A 19456-nucleotide genomic window follows, 5' to 3' on the forward strand; every position below is an offset into this window, starting at 1 on the left:
GGGCTGATCTTCAGTTTCATACTCTCCCATCTTGCTGTCTTTAAAATGTCCCTTTGGGCACATTCCACATGCCAGGCAATGGGCAGGGCACAGAGGATGTAAAGACCAATATGGTACCCTCAGTATACTCAGGAGCCCCCAGGCCAACAGAAGAGACAGAAAAGTAAACAAGCACAAATTGATGAGGTCTGTCTTCCTTTTTTTTGCACAGATGCATGAACTAATTCTCTATGGAGACCAATAAGTCAGAGGTCAGAAGGCTTTCTGCAGGAGACATTTAAGAGGGCAACAGGTTGTAAAGGATGAAGAGCAGAACTACAGGGAAGAGGCACCTAGAAGTCATCCAGGATTCCCCACAGGGGCTTCATAGCACAACTGGCTAGGGCAGGAAGTCTTTGTATAAATACGGATTCCAGAACTCACCCAGAATCAGAATTTCTGGTGTTGAGGGCCCAGATTCTAATTCTTTGTAACTACTGAGATGATTCTGAAGCAGTTGACTGATCCAGAGATTTCTGATTGGGACCCATTGATTACATCTAGCCCCCTTCCTCCATATTATACAGCTAAGAAAACTGAGGCCATCAAGGTAGGCACAGATTAAAGTCAGTTCAGCCCCGGGACCAAGACTCTGGCCACTTGACCCTGAATTCCATGCCTGGACCACCAGAGCCTGCAGAGCTCATGACGTACAACATCTTCCATGAAGCAGGACGTTGACCAATAGCGACAGTGGTTGGTGCCTGCATGAGAGTACCAGCCACACTGCGTTACTGGTGTGTCCATGACTGCCTCCTGCCCCCCAAAGGGAAGAAAGTCAGTCCCTGTGTATCACCACTTCCCTGGCATCGAGTGTCTAAAGAATGAGTCAATGAATGAAGTCCACAAATGGGGTCCACAAACAGGACTCTGCATAGCATCAGGGAAGTACTGAGAGGGTCACCTGTCCTAGGGACCTTATTTTCTCTAAAGAGAGAAAAATAAGACGCAGGAATCAATTCTGGTAGTGGAAAACACAGTGAACTTTAAAAAGTCATAATGCAAAGAACAGAAAACATCATGAAATTTTCTTGTAGACATAACCTATTCTAATGAAATGGCATTTTTTTTTTCTACAAAAGTTAAACTCGAGCACATGTTTCAGAGTCAGCGAACCTGAAGGGTGTGGAAAGATACAGGAATGGTGTATCTTGTGAGTTCATTTGTGATTCCTAATTCCATCCCTTCTAACCAACTGTTGGTCTTGAACACACAATCTTGGAGGAGAGGTTCAAAACGTATACATCCTTTCACATCTGTTGCACACCCGCTGGAGCCAAGGAACTCTGTTCCTTGGCAACGTGTTTCACTTTATCGTGGCATTACATGGACACCATTCCCATTTATACAAGAGGAAATGGAAGCTATGAGAGCTTAATGAATTTGCCCACAGCAAGTAGAGAATGAGTCATTTCAAACTCCATCTGTTTAGCTGTGGAGATCCTGCCTCTGTCACTCCCCCAAGGCAGCTCAGCAAAGTGTCTAAGGGAGCGAGGGCGTCAGGCCTCCAGCCAGTCAAGGGTTCTATTTAAGTACCTTCTAGTGTGGCGTGGTTCCCATACAGACAGCAGAGTCAAAGCGGCAATCAGAACAGCCGGGTTCGCACAGGCCTATGGTGTTAGCTAGTTAATCATGGTGTTTCTACAAGTGACATATACAGGAAGCCTACTACATTCTTACTGGATCTGTAGAAGCAGAAGAGCTCTAGGTCAAGTGAATGAAAGTCTGACATGAACCATAAAAACAGAGTCGTGGCCCCTCCATCAATTCCCCAACTTGAACCACTTTATAGACCCAAAATCCCTTAACCGAAGGGGAGGCCGGGCCCCCTTGAGGAAGGACCCTGGTACATTGGCGAAAATCTATACTGTTAATCTTTCTCCCAGTCTTCCCCCAAAGGGACTGGCAGCCTTTTACTAAGGAGACTGTGCAGTGGGGAATAGGAAATAATCAAACCTTTGGGGGATTACTGGTCACAGCCTCTGAACTGACACTAGTTCCAGGAGACCCCAAATGTCCCTGATGGCCCACCAGTCAGAGAAAGTGCTTATGGAATTCAAGTGATCAATGGGGTTTCAGCTCAGATCCATCTTGCAGTGGGTCCCCAAACCCATCCTGTGGTTATTTCCCCAGCTCCAGAATACATAATCGGAATAGGCATACTCAGCAACTGGCATGATCCCCATGCTGGGGAAGCAAGGAGTCGTTTGGTTCTTTAATTGAAGGAGGAAAGGGCTGCGGAAGGTCTGAGAATGTGGCTCCAAAGGCCCAAATATGCTCCACTTCCAGCGTGAACTCAGAACGCTAAGTTTGGGGTTTACAGTGTGTGTGCTGTTTGGCTTAAAAGTGATGGGCTCAGCTCAGCACTTGAACATCAGGATAAATGGTTCCAGCAATGAAGAGCCACGACATCTATCAAGTTTCAATTGCTAGCTGAAACCTTTGATAGCTGCTAGAAAAATAATGTGCAATTTTAGCCTAGAAACATAAATTATAAAGGTCACAGTGCTCTCAGAATATAATAAATAAAATGTAGGCAACCACGTATGTGGTAAGGATCCCAGCCCCAGTTTGTGTCATGAATGCCTGGTCGCCCACAGGCCCTGGGAGGAAGGAAGAGAGAAACATATTCTCCAGATTCAACATTGGCTGAACTGTGGATAAAGGCACAGAGGGGGTAGAAGTTTCAGGGTTTAAGCCAAGAAATGTTTTCTACATTCTTCCAGCTTATGCTCTTCTAATATCTCTGCCCCATAGGATTTTTTGGTGACTAGGAGAGAATTACAAGCAGACACATGAGGTATAAATACTTCTGCAGACAGTAATGTGATGACAACGTTGGTGTCCTCCTCTGGAGTGTTCATTACACGCAGGGTCCAGGGGAATGACAGTAAAGCAGTAACCACTGCCACCACAGGATTAGGGCACTGCAAGGCCAGCGGCCGTTTGTCCTCCACATCTGACATATGGTCTGGGCCCCGCCTCCATCACAGTGACCTCAGGCAGAACTGGTCTTCAGCAAAACTGAGTGCAATGAGAGTTACACGCCAGCCATCCCCGAGCCACATGGCCCTGCGGCCCGGACTCGGGGCAAAGAAGCCATTTTAAAGGGCTCTTCCAAAAGGACGCAGTGCGCACATACACGTACCCTAGTGCTTCTCCCTGCGAGCGCTGACTGAGCACCTGCTGTGGCCTCAGCGCTGGGAATATCTGCCCTCAGGACCTCCAGTCTACTCAGGAACAAAGACAGGAAGCAGAGCGTAAAGAGGCACAAGAGGCAGGATAAATGCCAGCACAGGGAAGCACTCCGCGTGTCCCAGGAGGGGATACCAGGAAATCAAGGAAGGCTCCCTGAGGAGGTGACTACTGATATGTGTCACATTGACCAGGGGGAGATGTGGGTTCAGGGCACTTCATTCTCTCTTCTCGCCACCAATTGCCTGATGCCTTTTCTGTGACTTTTCTGTCCTAAGTTTACTCTTAATGTTCATTTCAACCTGATTTCACTTGCGAAGGAATTCTGGGCTCTTACACTCCCTGGGGAACAGCCATGAGCCCACTCTCTTCCTCATGATTGGTTTCTGAGCAGAATTTTAAGAGGGCACTAGAGAATAGCTTTAAAGGAGACGCCCTCCCCACCAAAGTAATCCTCCTGTATCCCTGGCCCTTTACGTCCCTGGAAACAATTCCACACTGTGGCAACTATGGTCTGGTCTCTCCCTCGTACAATGTGCTCAGTCTCCTGCTTCGGATGGCGAAGTAAGCGAAATCCACAGAGGGGCTTCTCACCACCCTCCTCGTCGGGTCAGGCTTCCCCACTACCTCCCTGCCTCGTGGCTTCCTTTGGCACTTACATAAGAATATTTTTATGAAATGGCTACAAAATGAAAACTAAAATATCAGAGACGTAGAAGTAGTAAGCCACAGGTCTGACAAAACAGCTGCATATGAAAGGATTAGGAAAGAAATTAGAAGAAACTCAAAGGATTTAGAATCCATTTCAGGTGCACTGCAAGAATATCCTGCCAGTGTGGGGAGAACAGGTCCAAGTTAAAACCCAGGCAGTAGAGAGGATCCATCCGTTACTGGCTGCCTGATAATGTCCTACCTTGAGGTTTATAATTCTTCTTTCACTCCTTAGCACTTTGTAGGGCCAGGCTCCTCAAAGTGGAATCAGGACCACTTGCATTAGAATTACCTGACGGACTTGTTAAAATGCAATTTCTGGGTCCCCAGCGATTCTTAGGCATTTTGAAGTCTGTGAACCACAGTTGTCGGTACCATATCATTCTTAAGTGGTTGCAACACCCATGCTAAATCACTCAGTTAAATTGCTCTTTAAAATCTGAAGGAGACACCAGTGGCTAAATTGATTCTTTTAGAAATTGTTAAGATTCTAAAAGTAGTAATGGTGCAGTCACATTGTGACCGGTTTTAAATGATGTAAAAGTTACACACTGAAGTCAGAAAGATCTCTGCAAAACGTAAATGTGGTCACATCACTCCCCTGGATAAACACTTCAGTGATTTCTCATTGATCTTTTGGTAAAGGCCCAGAGCCGTGGTCCCAACAAGCCCACCTCCTCAGCCTAATCCAGGCCCGGAGTGTCCCCTGCCCAACGTTCTGGTCTTCAGTTCCTTCAGCATCCAAGTCCGCCCTTCACATGACCTTCACACACACTAGCCACCCACAGGGACTCTTCTTTCCCCAGTAAAATCCGTTCTTCCTCTTCCCAGATCTCCCTGACTATATAAATCCCCCTGCTGTAGGCTCTCCCAGCATCAGCCCTTTCCCCCACAGCCCCTGGCACAGTTTAAATCTCACATTTATTTGTGCAATCCTTTGAGTAATGTACATTTCCTCCACCGGTGTCTAAGTAGCCCATGACATCAGCTAAAGGACTATTTTGTTTTCTTCCCTAGGAAGGAAACCCACCATTGTTTATGTATCACCTAGCACACCCATGGAACATAGCTGGTGCTCATTAAATATTTGTGAATGAACAAAGGAACTAAAGAGTATCTAAAAAGCAAACACTGGAGGCAAAGGCAGACCCACAATAGCCACCAGGAATTTAAAATACACTCGGATCCCTCTCCTAAAAGTTAAAAGCTCCAGGGTCTCGCCAGCACCCTGAAGACTAAGTCCTATGGCAGCTTCCCTTACCCTGCATATGATACTAGATACCTTCTTTTGCACTTACCACTTCAAAAGGATGAGCCCAACTCTTCCTAATGCAATTCCTGCATTTTGAAAGGAGAGTGAAGTTCAACATTAAAACTGCTATTATGCCATTTCTCTGGGCCTTGCACTGATCTAGTTATGAAAAATTACCCTAAAGCCTATTCATTGTCTGAAAGACGTATGTTGAAATGAAAAGAGACCTGGGGGTTTCCATGATGACTTACTTCTTATATTTGTGTACACCTTCGTGCATCTTATCATTCTCAGCTCCAGGTGCCAATTCTCAGACTGTTTCACTGCATCTTCAAATGCTAGAATTGTTAGCAGCATATGTAAATGATTTCGAATGGCCCTCAATAAGTTGGCCATAATTACAACACAATCTCTACTACAGTGCAATGATGTTTCATGGGGATATAAACGAATCAACCATTACTGCCCTCTTTTCTCTGCCATCTTGCTGGCAGTAGGCCCTGGCTCAGGTAATGAATGGTTTGCTGCCCTGACTGTGCTCTTTTACATGTTCCTGAAGCAAAGCTCTCAGAGCAAATTGTTCCCAGCTGAACACAATATTCCCATGTAATGGGTTCAACTGAGGCACAAATGAATTGGACAAATGGACGGAGACTTGGAAGCAAAAGAGAGTAGCATTCGGTACGCTGCAGAAAATTCCTCGATTTTGAAAGAAGAGTGAAATTCAACGTAACAACTGCTGTTATACCATTTCCCTGGGCCTTGCATTGATCTGGGCAGCCAGCCTCCCTGACAAGTAAATTTCCTCATCTGTAAAATGGGTCCAAGGTGAATTAATATGTTTGACTCACTCTTAATCTGATGTATATTTTGGTATGGATATAATTCCCCAGTGATTTACTGTAAATCTATATTTCACCATAAAAATCTTTTTATGGGTCTTTAAACATTTATTTAACACTGGATCCTATTTAAAGCTCCGCACTAATCCTGATATAGAGTAAAGAGGCATTGTCACACAACTGACAATCTAGCAGCTGAAAAATCCATACTTATCACCCTGTCTGGGAGAAGAGAAAGTGACGGAGATTTTTATTGTACACTGAAGAGAGTATATAATTTGTCAGGTGCCAAACAAGATTTGATTATAGTGATTGATAAGTGACTTTTCATGACTATAGTAACAGGAGGTGCGGGGACTATACTTTTCAAAGCACAAGCTTGGAGAAGTAGTTTTCATTCGGCACATTTCTCTCTTACACCCATACTTCATGGCAGTTTAGTGTCTACACTGAGGTCTATTTTTTTTTTCGACCCACTCCATAAAAGCCATTACCAAGTGGCGGGTACATGAGCCTCTGCTTAATGAGCTGGTGAGCCTGTCAGCTAGTTGTCGCCTTCCTGAAGGAACAGAAAGTAGAAAAGGCATTCAAACAAACTGGCAACAGCCAGACAGAATGAGTAGAAATGGAAACAGGTGGCTTCTACTTAGGTGGCCATAAAACGAATGGTCCAACCTGGGGCACTTTTGAAAGAGAAAGTTGGTACAGTTAATCATGCTGAGATGACAGAGCTATAGTGGGTCTGTGCACTCAGGATTATAGACGTCCTACTTTTATTTTTCTATTTTTCATCTCCAGAATATTTTCTAATCTGATTTCTAGGCTCAGGTTTAAGAAGAAAAATTAATACTTTCCTACCACCCACCGGCCAATGAACATTTGAACTGTCCCCTACTCACAGGAAGTTCCAAATGATTCAGAAAGGGACATTTACAAAGCGTCATTGGAACCATTGAGCTAACTCCTTAACAAACAACATAATCATATGAAACCCAGCTCAACCAATTAAAGTCCTGCCACATGCTCCTCCACTACTGTTTCACAAACTGGGAGTTTCTCACTGGGCTCCAATCCACGCCGGACAAGTACAAACAGCCCCCAGAAGGCTGGATTCAAGGAAAGGGAAAGACCCCCTTAGCAACCTCCATTCTCTCTACCCAAAGTAAAATAATAATAAAACAGTAAAATCCCAGGTTAGTTGTCAATGAATGGCGGATAGAGATCCGTTTACAAGAGGTTTTATTTGAGGATCCCACATTGCTAACATGATCTGTTATGTCAGTTCTCTTAATTCACCATCGATGGTAATTTTACCTGACCTGTTTTTCAGCAGTTTACTTCTGCTGTATTCTTGAAGAAAAGATATGTAAATCAACCTAATAGTCTAGTCAAGATTTTAGGAGGAATTCCCCAAGCCACTTAAAGAAGATAAAGTAATAAATGTACGTCTTTAAATGATTTTAGCAACATATTTGAATTGAAAACTTGAATAAAAACTACTGAATTAGTACGAATAACATCAACAATAATAGCAAGTCCAAACCAATGCTTTCGGAGTATCCTACTTTACAATTATTATTATATTTAATTACCTCAGCAACTCCAAGAGGTAGGGACTTATCGTACGCCCATTTGAAAGGTGTAAAAACTGAGGCTGAGGGCTTCCCTGGTGGTGCAGTGGTTGAGAATCTGCCTGCTAATGCAGGGGACATGGGTTCGAGCCCTGGTCTGGGAGGATCCCACATGCCACGGAGCAACTAGGCCCATGAGCCACAACTACTGAGCCTGCACGTCTGGAGCCTGTGCTCCGCAACAAGAGAGGCCGCGATAGCGAGAGGCCCGCGCACCGCGATGAAGAGTGGCCCCTGCTTGCCACAACTAGAGAAAGCCCTCACACAGAAACGAAGACCCAACACAGCAAAAATAAATATAAATAAATTAATAAACTCCTACCCCCAGCATCTTCTTAAAAAAAAAACAACTGAGGCTGAGAAAGGTAATTAACATACACCAAGTCAACCAGCCAAGAGAGTCCAAAAGATAATTTGAATCCTCAACCAACAAGTATGTATTTACTTAGCTTTACACCTCAAAGACTTTTCCCTTTCCCCCCAAATCCATTCAGTCAGCAAATCTTTTTTTCATCAACATCAATATCCTTTCCTTTTGGCTTGAATCCAACCTGGGGAGCGGGGGTGGGGCATTGGACCTCTGGAAGTTGTCTCTTTAAAGGAAGAGTTTTGGCCCACTACTCAGACTTGAAGATGGAGTTGCATTTACACAGCAAACACACTGCTTTAGTTATTCATTTGACCAAGATTGTGTGTTTATTCGGGTAGGCCTAGAAGGAAAGGGCTTACAGCTTCCATCTTTCCTTGGCACCTCCCTCCTGCTGTACCATCTCATCTGTCTTCCATGTGGCCTTGGGACTTAGATTTCTTATTGAATTCCAACTGTGTCTTTTCCTTGCCTAAAATCCTTCAGCACTCCTTTCCGCTCAGTCCAAATGCCCAGCTCCCAGAAGAGTTGACACAAGGCCTCTCTCAAACATTCTCCCACTACCCTGATGGCTGTATTCCCTGGATTACCAGGTTCTTTCTTTTAACGCTCAGCTTTCCAGATCCTTCTCAAAGTCACTTCACTGTGAGCTCCTTCCTCTGTGATCTGCACACATTGTAAACACATATTTATCACACTCTATAATGGCTATCTATTAATGGATCTGTTTCCCCTCCAGCCCCTCTCACCACACTGCTCATATGAAGCAGGTCTTATAATGACCAGCAAGAGACTTGACTACAGGACATAAAATGCAATCAAAATGGCTGCAGAATGAATGAATGAATGAATGAATGAGTGAAGTATTATGATGGGTACTGTAAGCCCAACAGTATTTCAATTTAATAATATTTATATGCATATTTAAGTATATGGCACACATTTTAAAAATATACTACAATTAATAAATAAATCTTTATTGTGCTTCTCTCATATTAATCCAGGCAAATGTTTCTCAAAACTCTCAAAGAATGGACAGTAATTGAGAAAGTAGTTCTAACGAGTTGAACTCACTTCTTGGCAGTAAAGTAAGTCTAAGGATGATGGAAATATATTCATTCCTTGAGAAAAGTTTTGATTTAATGTGATTTATACTGACTTGCTATAAAAGTGACAAGCACTGGAGAACATAGGATTTAGCAGGTGATATAATAGTTTCTTTGCTCCTAAAGACCTTTCAATATTGGGAGAGCTACATGGATATATGTGTGTGTGTGGGGGTGTCTTTCTCACACGTACACATACATACACAGTACACACTTACTATTTAGTGTATGAAAGGATCAGTCCTATTCCCCCAAATCGAAATTTTTGAATACTTGGTCACTTCCTATGAATGGCCCACAGTTGGAATAACTAGGTCACATGGTCCACTATAAAAATGTTGTGAAAATGATGGGGTGGGGCAGTGGTGAGGGTGGGCAGGAGTCAAGTAAAAATCAGCCTTACTGAGTGTTATTGGAATTCACTCTTCACTCAGCCAAAAATACGCAATCTAACCAAAGTCCCTCCACTGGTTCTACCTCCCAAGCCACATGCCTTCTGGTGGGCAAGGGCAAAGCCAGCTGTGGCTCTGCATCTGGATTAAAGAGCCTGAAAACAGAAAAAAAAATTATTTTGAAATGCACTATGCTTCGAAATTAAGGGTAATTGTGTGTAGCAGCCTGGAAAATATAGCTCATCCAGGACTGCTCAGCCGCAGAACCCCACAGCACAAAACGCTGGCTTTCTAAACGCAATCTCAAGCTAAAAAAAAAAAAAAAAAAAAAAAAAAAAAGGCACAAAGGGCGGAAGGAAGGGTGGAGGTTTACTGTAGGGCTGTGACTTATAAGAAGGCGACTGCCTTGGGGAGACAAGCTAGTACACAGGCTGGACAATCTCTCTCCATCCCTTAAGCCCCTAGATGCTACTCTGCTACAGCAGCCCTACAGCGAAGGTAAATAACAGGTTGACAGATAATTACATAAGAAAACAAATGTGGCAAGATTAGGACAGAAATCTAATGGACAGAGTGGAAAAGGACTCCACATATAGCAATACCTTAAAGCGATGTCCTGGTCATGCTAATGGAACATCAATATTTATTACTACTCAACTACCCAAGGCGTATTTTACCAGCGGAGGAGGCATTTCACCCTGTTAACTCATTCCCAAGCAGACATTTCCTTAATCTGGTGACAGAGACCTCTGAACGAGCCCAGCTGAGCTTTGCGACCACCTCCCTCATTTCATTTATCTTATTCGCATTACGTGGACGTTATAGCTAACACAGTAACCAGGGGCCAGAATTCAAGACCCTGTGAGGAAACTGAGGCATAAAGTCACCAGCTACAGTTTTTTTCAACCAGAGGGTGCCAGGAAGAAATACACATGAAATTCAGAATTGAAAGCAATCTGGGTTAGGGAGACAATTGCAATTTTAGGAGGAGAGGAAGCTAGAGAGGAAATTTGGAGAAGTAGAGGAAATAAATGAACATAAAGGACGAGATCACCCATCTGTGAATAAACCACCTTAGGGCAAAGGGATAACCAGTAAATAGAAAACTGGGGCACTTATAACTGCTGTCAAAAGCCTAGCATGTCTGATAGCCCACAGTTGAACTAATTTACGCAAGAAAACAAAACTGTGGGGCTTCCCTGGTGGCGCAGTGGTTGAGAGTTCGCCTGCCGATGCAGGGGACACGGGTTCGTGCCCCGGTCCGGGAGGATCCCACATGCCGCAGAGCGGCTGGGCCCGTGAGCCATGGCCGCTGGCCCTGCGCGTCTGGAGCCTGTGCTCCGCAACGGGAGAGGCCACAACAGTGGGAGGCCCGCGTACCACAAAAAAAAACACAAAAGACTGTGGTTCTTACTAGGAGAAGGAGGTTAGCAATTGGCAACGTCTGGAGACATATTTGGTTATCGCGACTGGGTGCTGTTACTGGCATCTGGTGGGTAGAGGCCAGAGAAGCTAGTAAACTTCCTACAATGCACAGGGCACCCCCCCGCCTCGACAAAGGATTATCCAGCCTCTGGATAATCAATGTCAACAGTGCCAAGGTTGAGACTGCCTGATATAAATGGTCAACGTAGAATGGGCAACAGCCTGCAGGAAGCAAAAGAAGAGAATCAGTAGCCTCAGCATCACCCAAGGGAGAAACCATCCTGGTTAAGAACTCCAGTCTGGTTCACTTAGTTTGGTATTAATACATGGGGCAGGAGAAACAGCAAAAAATATGACTAGCTGGAAATTACTCTGTTAAACGTATTCCCTCCCCCAAATTGGTCCCCCCCACCCCCCCAAGTGGTTCCATGCTTTTGCTTTCACCATGACTCATCCACAGAGGAAAAAAATATGCTGGCTAAAGAATATGTGTCTATTCCCCTCGGCAAACATCATTCTCATTTTTGATTAATGAATTGCATTCTGGCTTATACGCGTCAATATCATGAGCACGCTGATGGGCATGCTGTCCCTGAGAGAAGGATCTCTGACTCCCAGGACTAAAGAGGTCAGCTTTAGAATGGGATATCCAAAGGGAGGCACTGAAAAACTTGGCCTCGGTGGTGGCAGACACATCCCTAGGTGCCACGGTAACCCAGGGCACAACCATCAGATCCCAGGGAATTTCTACCAGCATACAGGAGTGAAGGGCCCCCTGGGAGGGCCGCAGCATAGCTCAATGTGGGGATCCTGGCCTCAGACCAGGCTAGTCCAGGAGAACCAACAAGAAGAATAAGTATTCAACACAGGCGTCATGGGGCACGGGAAAGAAACAACAGGGTAAAAAGAGTCAGAAGAGGTGGGTGTAGGCTCAGATCTACTCTCCAAATACACTAGTGACATTTCACTTCTCCAAGCCACTTCTATAAGATGGGATATGAATACTATACCAGTTCATCCCCACCATTTCGCAAACAGCATTCCAGGAGGAAGCATGTCAGCTGTCGGCACAAGGAGGAAAATGTTGCATGGATCCTGTGACTTCAAGCCCCCTGGGGCAACGCTCAGTCAGGGCTTACTCAGTCCTGCCGCCCTCAAACCACTGCTCCTTATCCGGCAAGTACGACCCACCCAACCCATAGCAGTCCTGGAGCCCAGCAATTAGTACGGACGTTTTCCGGTGTTTTCTACTGAGGGAAGTTTTGCTCCCCGTATTAACTGTTAGAACGAAAATAGTCAAAACTGTAGCCTCAGTTCCTAAAATGGAGGTTCCAATAATAATCCTGCTCAGATTCTGGAAATCAGTGTTTGCGGGGGCCTAGAACACTGACTGAGACTCATCATCTCATTCTATTTATACATGTGACTAATTTCTCCACTCAGCACTAGGCCAGGTTGTTGCTGTGGTTAATTCTGTTTGATGAGCGAGCATCCCTCCTCCTGCATGGATTCCTACACAATACTTGGCTGTTCACCCCACCTTAGGCCAGTGACCAAAATCTGCTCAGACAGACCTGTACTTATCCTGTGAAAGCTTGGAAGCATAGTACTAAGTCACAAGTTAAATTAATCATGGATCAAAAGCGTGATTTGAGAGCTTCAGTTCTGGCTACGATCTATAAGTTCCAATTGTTGACACTCAGACAACCTAAATTATCCAGGGAACCGAAAACTGCAACCAGTGTTGCATTGTGCTTGCAGGCTGGCTTTGTTGTACCTAAAAATGCTGTGCTTGGCGTATTCAAAGGCTTTCACGGGCCACACGCATTTCATGGGAGCCACACTCTGTACCCTGGATGGCTGGTCTTCAAAATCCTGATATTTTGGACAGTGCTGAAGTTCTCAGCCTTTTTCTTCTTTGGTTATAGCCAGTCCCAAGCCCTGGTCAACTAAGAAGCTTAATCTGATTGTGTATCACAGCAGTGTGGCTGCCACCAGAAGAGATTACTTCTGTCTTTGCAAACCTCTGAAAGTAATTAAAAGCATGCATATGGGGACCGTGAGGCATAAAATATGAAAGGAAAAGTTCAGTGAAGTAAGGTTCCAAAGACCTCAAAAACTTAAAGATCTCAAAAGCTTAAACTAAAACTTGTCCAGAAAAGAGTATTTTCACTCGTTTTATTCTAACTTAAAGAGTTATTACAGATAATCTACTGTCTCTCCATATCACTAAAGTGAAATACATACACTTGGCTCTCCAGCTTTGCCAGGACGTCAGCCTCGGGGCCTAGCAGACCATCAAGTTCTATAAACAGTAGTATTTTAAAAGTTAAGTCAATGACTGATGCTTTTACTGCATCTGATTCAACATTTGGAAACAGCATCTCTTGCAGGAGATTAAACCAATAGCATTTTGGGGGGCGGGGAGCTAAGTGTTTTTTAAAGTATGGCCCTATGAACCACTTTCATCAGAATCCCTGGTAAATGGTTTAAAATGTACATTCCTAGGGCCTCCAGAATTATTAAAGCAGACTTTTTTCATCATGACCCACATTAAGTGATACATTTGACATTAAGATTTGGTGTCCGTTTTGTAAAACACTCAATTTTCTATTGTACTCTCTTCTATTTCATGTTTTCAACTGCTGGTCCAGACCTAATAAATTGATATTATGATCCATTCCTAGTTGTAACGCTAAGCTTCAAAAACACGAGACTAGTTAATTAGAAGAAGCAGAACTGGAGTTGCACAATTAGCAGCAAACACTTGAGGCTTTGTGATGGAGAGAGGGTTTAGTAATTCCCCACCTTTTCTAAGTTCAACAAAATGAATGTCTTATAAATCAAACTACCCACTTGGATAGTTTCAGGCATTGAAAAGTGGTTGCAGGCTTCAGTTACAAACCTTAAGGGTACCCACTGTCTTAGCTCCGGACAGGAAACATCCTCCGTAGGAATGATTACCTCTAAACCTTCAGTGTTAAGAAAGATAATAATGTCAGCAAAGTGTGTGCTCAGAGCCCCTTGGCACACCCCTAGCCACATCCTCTCTGCAAGGCTTCAAAGCACTCCCTTCCTCCACCTTTCCCGACCCGTTCACACCCAACATCCAAAGGGGTATATTACTTTAAAACACTCAAATATTGCCCTATCTCAATTTAATAAAGGCTTACGATTTAGCAGCACTGTAGAAACCCCTCATCCATTTTCTCTCTTTCATTTTGCTTCTCCTGGGCATTTCTCATCTCTCTTCTCCCCAGCACCTGCCACCCAGCCCCTTTCTGTCTCCCTCTCCTTCTTCCCTTACTCCTCTCCTCTCCTTGTCTCCCATCTGCTGGGGGAGTGGAGTGGGATACAGTGGATGTCTCTGACTTCACTCCACTCACAGTAATTCCCTTCTTCCCAGGGGAGTCTTTCTTTGGCTAAAGTACCACACACTTTTAAAAGACATTCTCCAAGGAGAGTGATGACACAGACAGCAGATCTGAAGCAGTTATGTGTTATTAATAAACTGTTCTGGTTTTCCACTCCCCCAAGGAAATCACCTCTCTGTTCCTTTCTTCAGGCTGAAATTCTAAGGGGAGGAGTTTACTCAAGGTAGAAAGGGATCTGCAAGAAGTGTGGCTGGGCATGGGGAGAGGACAGAGGAGAAAAAGCAAAAGCCCGTTACCTGGGCTTCTTACTTGCCGCTGATGCTGCAGTATTTTGTTTTTGTGGTGTATTTCCCTGGTGAGCCTCTACCATAAAGGCGTATCTTAGTCAACAAGTATTTCTTGAGCACCTACTACATGGGAACCAGTCTAAGTTCTGGACCTGTAAACAAGACAAGGCTCCTGCCCTCGTGGATCTTCCATTCTAAGGGGAGAGACAAACAATAATCAAACAAACAAGTGAATATATAATGCCAGAGGGTAAAAAGTGCTAAGAGGGAAAATTAAGTGACTTAAAAGGACCAGGGAGTGGCTGGTTGCTATTTTATATGAGGCAGTCAGGGAAGTCCTCCTGCAAACTGACAACTGGGCAGAGACCTGAAGGAAGCAACAGAGTGAGCCAACTGGGCACTGTGGGGAGAGGCTCCTTGCGCAAAAGGAATAACACGTGCCAAGGCCCTCATGAGAGAACTTGGTGAAATAGAAGAATGTAAGACAGTCAGAGTAGCTGTCTGTAGTCAAGAAAGGCAGAGAGATGAGACACGGGAAAGGGGGGGAAAAGGGGGATAAGGCCATCAATAGGACCACCCATCCTGTAACCCAGTAACTGCTCCAGGTCCTGAATTCCACCCAGGTCTGGGCCAGCCTCCCAGCAACCCCCTCCCTGACACCTACCAAGCTTCTTCCCTAGTTCCCTTCCCTCCTCACACCATCCACCCTGGAGAGTCCCAACACTCTAGGTCATTCCCTCACAATTTCCCCAGAGGAGGTACAATCCATCTAATTAAAAACAAACAAAAGTGAGTAATAAGTGTGGTAAGAAATTAACATGAACCTTTAACCACAGCCCTTAAGAGAGAGGAAATGTACCATAGTAAAGAGCGGGTTCAGAAGGTCAGCTGTAAGGAAGAAAAGTCTGCTACTTGACAGCAGAGGATCTGACCTTCTAACTCACAGTGCCCAGTTCTGTAAAGTTGATATATAAATACGGGTCATTAATTACTTTTATTTACTAGTTCGGTTAGGGTTAGGGTTAGACAGTAACTTTTATGTACTTTTATTTTTTTTATAGACAAAAAACCCCAAGAACAACAACTCAGAAATTCTTCCACTGCCCCACACACCACCCCCAAGTCACTGGCAGCCGTAAACGAGGAGCCTGTGGCCTCTGCCTCCAGAGGCAGAAACCCTTGCCATAGGTTCTCTGAAATCTTAAATATAACGAACCAGATCCGCATCATTTATGGCCAGTGGTGTTAGCAGGCCGTACGTCTGAGGCACTGGACATCACGAAATATGCCCCGCGAGTCCCCGGAGCTGTCCAGAGGCACGCAGAGCAGGGTCACTACCGGGGGCCAAGCGCTAGGCTTTAGGTCAACGCAGGTCCCGCCGCCAGCAACCCCTGCCCTGAGCAGCCAATTTCAAACAGCCCCTAGGTGGCAGAGGGTCACTCGGCTCCGGAGCCCCTCGCGGTCACACACAGACACACATACACACACACACACACACACACACACACACACACACACGCTCGCCGCCCTCGCGCGCGCCCGCGGCACCACACGAACTTCCCAATCCCAAACGCAAGCGCGCACCCCCGGGCCGGCTGAGTTCTGTATTTCCTCTTCCTCAAAGCTACTCTTGCGATCTCGGCCGCCCCTCTCTGCTCGGATTCCAGGGCCCCCGAAGCTCGGCTGCCTTCCTTCTCTTCAGGCGCACCCGGTGCGCCCCCTCTCTGAGGCAGGGATCACCCATCGAAGCCCCCCACCTCCTTTCCCGGTCCCAGGGGGGACTTCGGCGTGTCCCCGGGAGGCGGGTATTTACTAACAGTCGCCCGGGGCTCCCAGCTGCCCCAACCGCCCCCTCGCGTCCCTCCCGGCCCTCCACGCCTCTAGACCATCACCGCCCCCTCCCAGGAGCGCGTTCGCCGGGGGATTCCCTTCCATCTGCGAGCGCCTGAGAAAAGCCGGGAGTCCTTGCTGCCAGTCCCTTCTCCCGCGCAGCCTCTCGGGTCTCCAAGCCCACAATTCCACACGCTCCCTGTCCCCAGCCCCCCGGCGCCAGCAGCCCAGCCCTCAGTCAGCCCCCTCCAGCCCGCCCTGACCGAAACATCTCTGCGGGTTCCCTGGCCACTGGCCCTGCGCTCCCTCCTCTGCGCCCCTTCCTCCGCTCCCACTCGCCCTCCCGCCGCCCCCTCCGCCCTGACTTTCCCAACTGGGGCAGAGTGCCCCACGCGCCCGCAGCCTTCACCCCGGCGGCCACCCCCCGCCTGCGCCGCGACGCCCCCAGGGAGAAAACAAAAGTGTCTCCGCGGCGCCCAGAGTCCCCCCGCGCAAGACGCCTCCTCCTTGCCCCAGCTCCCTCCCCGGCTGCGCTGAGGTCAGCGAGCCAGGGCGCCGCGCCAGCCCAGGAAACTTTACGAACCTGCCCGGGGTCGCAGGACGGCGGCGGCGGCGGCGGCGGCGGCGGCGGCGGCGGCGAGGGTTCCCAGCAATCAGAGCTCTGGCGACCCCGCGACCACTGAAGGGGGACCGGAGGGTCTGTCGCCCAACTCGGGGCCCCGGCGGTGTGAGTGGCTCTGCCTCTATCCCTTGCCCATCCTCGCCGGTTCGCGCTCGCCAGAGCACACGCACTTACACTCCGGGTCGGCCGGCTGCTGCGCCGCCGGCGGCCGCTGCTCTCACTTCCTCTTCCTTCCTCCTGCTGGCCAGAGACACATTTTGCATCTGCAAGGCATCCCGAGATTAGCCGCGAAATCTCCTCCCGAGCGGACGCTGCGGAGTGGCCGCCGTCGCCCCCCGCACCTGCGCCCGGACACGCGTGGTTGGCGCGTTCGCCTCCAGCCGGCGCCCTGACGCCGGCCCACTGCACTTTGCCTGGGGGATGGGGGTGCCCACGACTTTTTGAAGTCCCCCTACTTAAAAAGAAGAAAATGTCAAACACCGTGTACGCCTCAGTTCTGCTATAAATAATATGTGTGCAGAGCATGACTTCTCGAATGAGCTCACACGCGGCGTTTTGCAGGTACTAACTCCGTCACCCTCATAGCGCCACCTCCGGGAGGCCGAGAGTACGCGGTATCTTTTTATAAGCCTTCAATTTGGGCAACTGGTTTGGAATTTTGAGGACAAACTTCGGTGGGCTGTTTTAAAGCTACCTGAAGAGGCTGATGTGTTTGTTTTGACGTTCTGCCTCGACCCTTGGACGGCGCGACAAAACTAACAAGAGAACGTTTCCTCCTCCTCAGTCACCTGTGCATTTACCGACCAAAGGATTTATTTCTCATCAATTAAGCCAGGGACTCCCTAATTTTGCATAACTTTGCATAAAGCAAAACGTTCTACCCCCAATTTGGTATTTAGGGTACATTATTTGATTCATACAACCTACTTCAGTCCTTTTCAAAGCAGAAATCAAACACGTTAACTCCGAGTAGCTGCCAGGAGGGAAATGACAGTTGTTGGAAGGTTGCAGGAGAAACACCTGTCCTCTCCGAATTCAGAAATATCTACGCTGGCTCTACCAGAAAAGGCAAAGGCAGTTGCTATACATTCCCTGCAAAATGACAAAGGAGGTAAGTCGGGGACAGGGATGCATTAGAATGTAAGGTGGAAGCAAACCTGTTCTTTAAGTTTCAATCCCACCCCCTAGCCCCCCAAGGAGACTTAAATTTTAACCATGTGCCGACTGTCCATTAGCAGCCAAGAGTTCCAAGTAGCTATTGAACGCTTGAAATGTGGCTAATGCTGAGATGTTCTGTTAAGTGTAAAATAGACACTAGACTTCGTGTGAAAAACAGAATGTAAAATAGCTCGTTAATAATTTTAATGTTGATTACATCATTCCAACAAATGATGATAGTTTAGATGTGATGACTCAGTTGGGTTAAGATATAAAATGTATATTATATACACTAAAAATAATTTCACTGGTTTGTTTTTACATTTTTAACACGACTACTAGGAAAAGTAGGACTATACACATGGTTCTCATTAGCGGCTTATATTATATTTCTAATGAACTGCCCTGATCTGACCCCTTATTACATGCATAACCCCAGGAGGCAGTATTAGTAGCTGGAATATTCGGGTCCAGATCATTATAAACTAATAACTTAAAACAGTATGATTCCAGGAAAGTAATTTCACTTCTTTATTTCTTCATCTGTAAAACAGTAATGATACAATAATAACAGTCAACAGGGCAGCTATCAAATGAGGTAATTTAATAAGCAGTCAGTAAATGGAGCCTTTACTAATGATGATGAGACACTTTTATAGTGATAAGTATGAATCTTATCCACAACTTTCTAGCTAAGGCACATAAAGACCTTTATTTTAGTGCAGACTCCATGAATACTCGGTAAATGTTAGGTGTCATAATTGTTCCAAGGGTAGACGGGGAACTTTGCACAGCAATTAGACAAATCCACCTCCCTGTAACCTTTGCTCCCAGCTCTGGCCTCTGCAGTTAACACAGAGTAAGTCACATCCTTCCTGCAAGAGATAATCTTTCAGATCTTTGAAGATAGCCCTAGAATTCTACCTAAACTTTCTCTTCCGAGGATTAAATATTGTCAGCTACTCTAACTCCTTTTCATGTGATATGGCTTCAAATCTCTTTCACCATTTTTTAAAGGACACCTGTCTCTGCCTTTTAAAAAAGTTAGTTGTCATATAAATTAACTAGCTAACTAACTAACCATTAAAAACTATTTATAAGCTCTTGTCAATTATTTTTCAGATACATCTCACTGTTAATCCCAGTGCAAGGGGAAGACTGGAAATTCTTTGCTGTGTTACGATTAGGCCATGTCCATGCTTATGAAGTTAGTCTTGGAAACCAG

At 46.0% G+C, this 19456-nt stretch overlaps 2 protein-coding genes across 13 annotated transcripts in view; one reads left to right on the top strand and one right to left on the bottom strand.

The window, feature by feature from the left end:
* Positions 1-19456, bottom strand: part of ELMO1 (engulfment and cell motility 1) — a 777407-nt gene that overhangs the window by 536273 nt on the left and 221678 nt on the right. Inside the window, exon 1 of one of the 10 annotated variants that reach the window (XM_079930927.1) lies at positions 17248-17382. The exons of 5 other annotated variants lie outside the window; for them this stretch is intronic. The gene's annotated coding sequence lies outside the window, so the exon portion shown is untranslated. Of the gene's footprint in view, positions 1-14630; positions 15840-17034; positions 17185-17247; positions 17383-19456 lie in introns of those variants that run through there. 4 more of the 10 variants (XM_079930922.1, XM_079930926.1, XM_079930928.1 and 1 more) reach the window with 4 other exon arrangements.
* Positions 17638-19456, top strand: part of LOC307191147 (putative G-protein coupled receptor 141) — a 186587-nt gene continuing 184768 nt past the window's right edge. For all 3 annotated transcript variants that reach the window (XR_013829607.1, XM_079930932.1, XM_079930934.1), the window contains exon 1: positions 17638-18184. Coding sequence is in view for 1 of the 3 variants with exons in the window: in XM_079930934.1 (XP_079787060.1) it covers positions 18061-18184 (124 nt within the window). In the remaining 2 variants the exon portion in view is untranslated. The remainder of the gene's footprint in view (positions 18185-19456) is intronic.

This window comes from Stenella coeruleoalba (genome assembly GCF_951394435.1).
Source record: "Stenella coeruleoalba genome assembly, chromosome: 9".
NCBI lineage: Eukaryota > Metazoa > Chordata > Mammalia > Artiodactyla > Delphinidae > Stenella > Stenella coeruleoalba.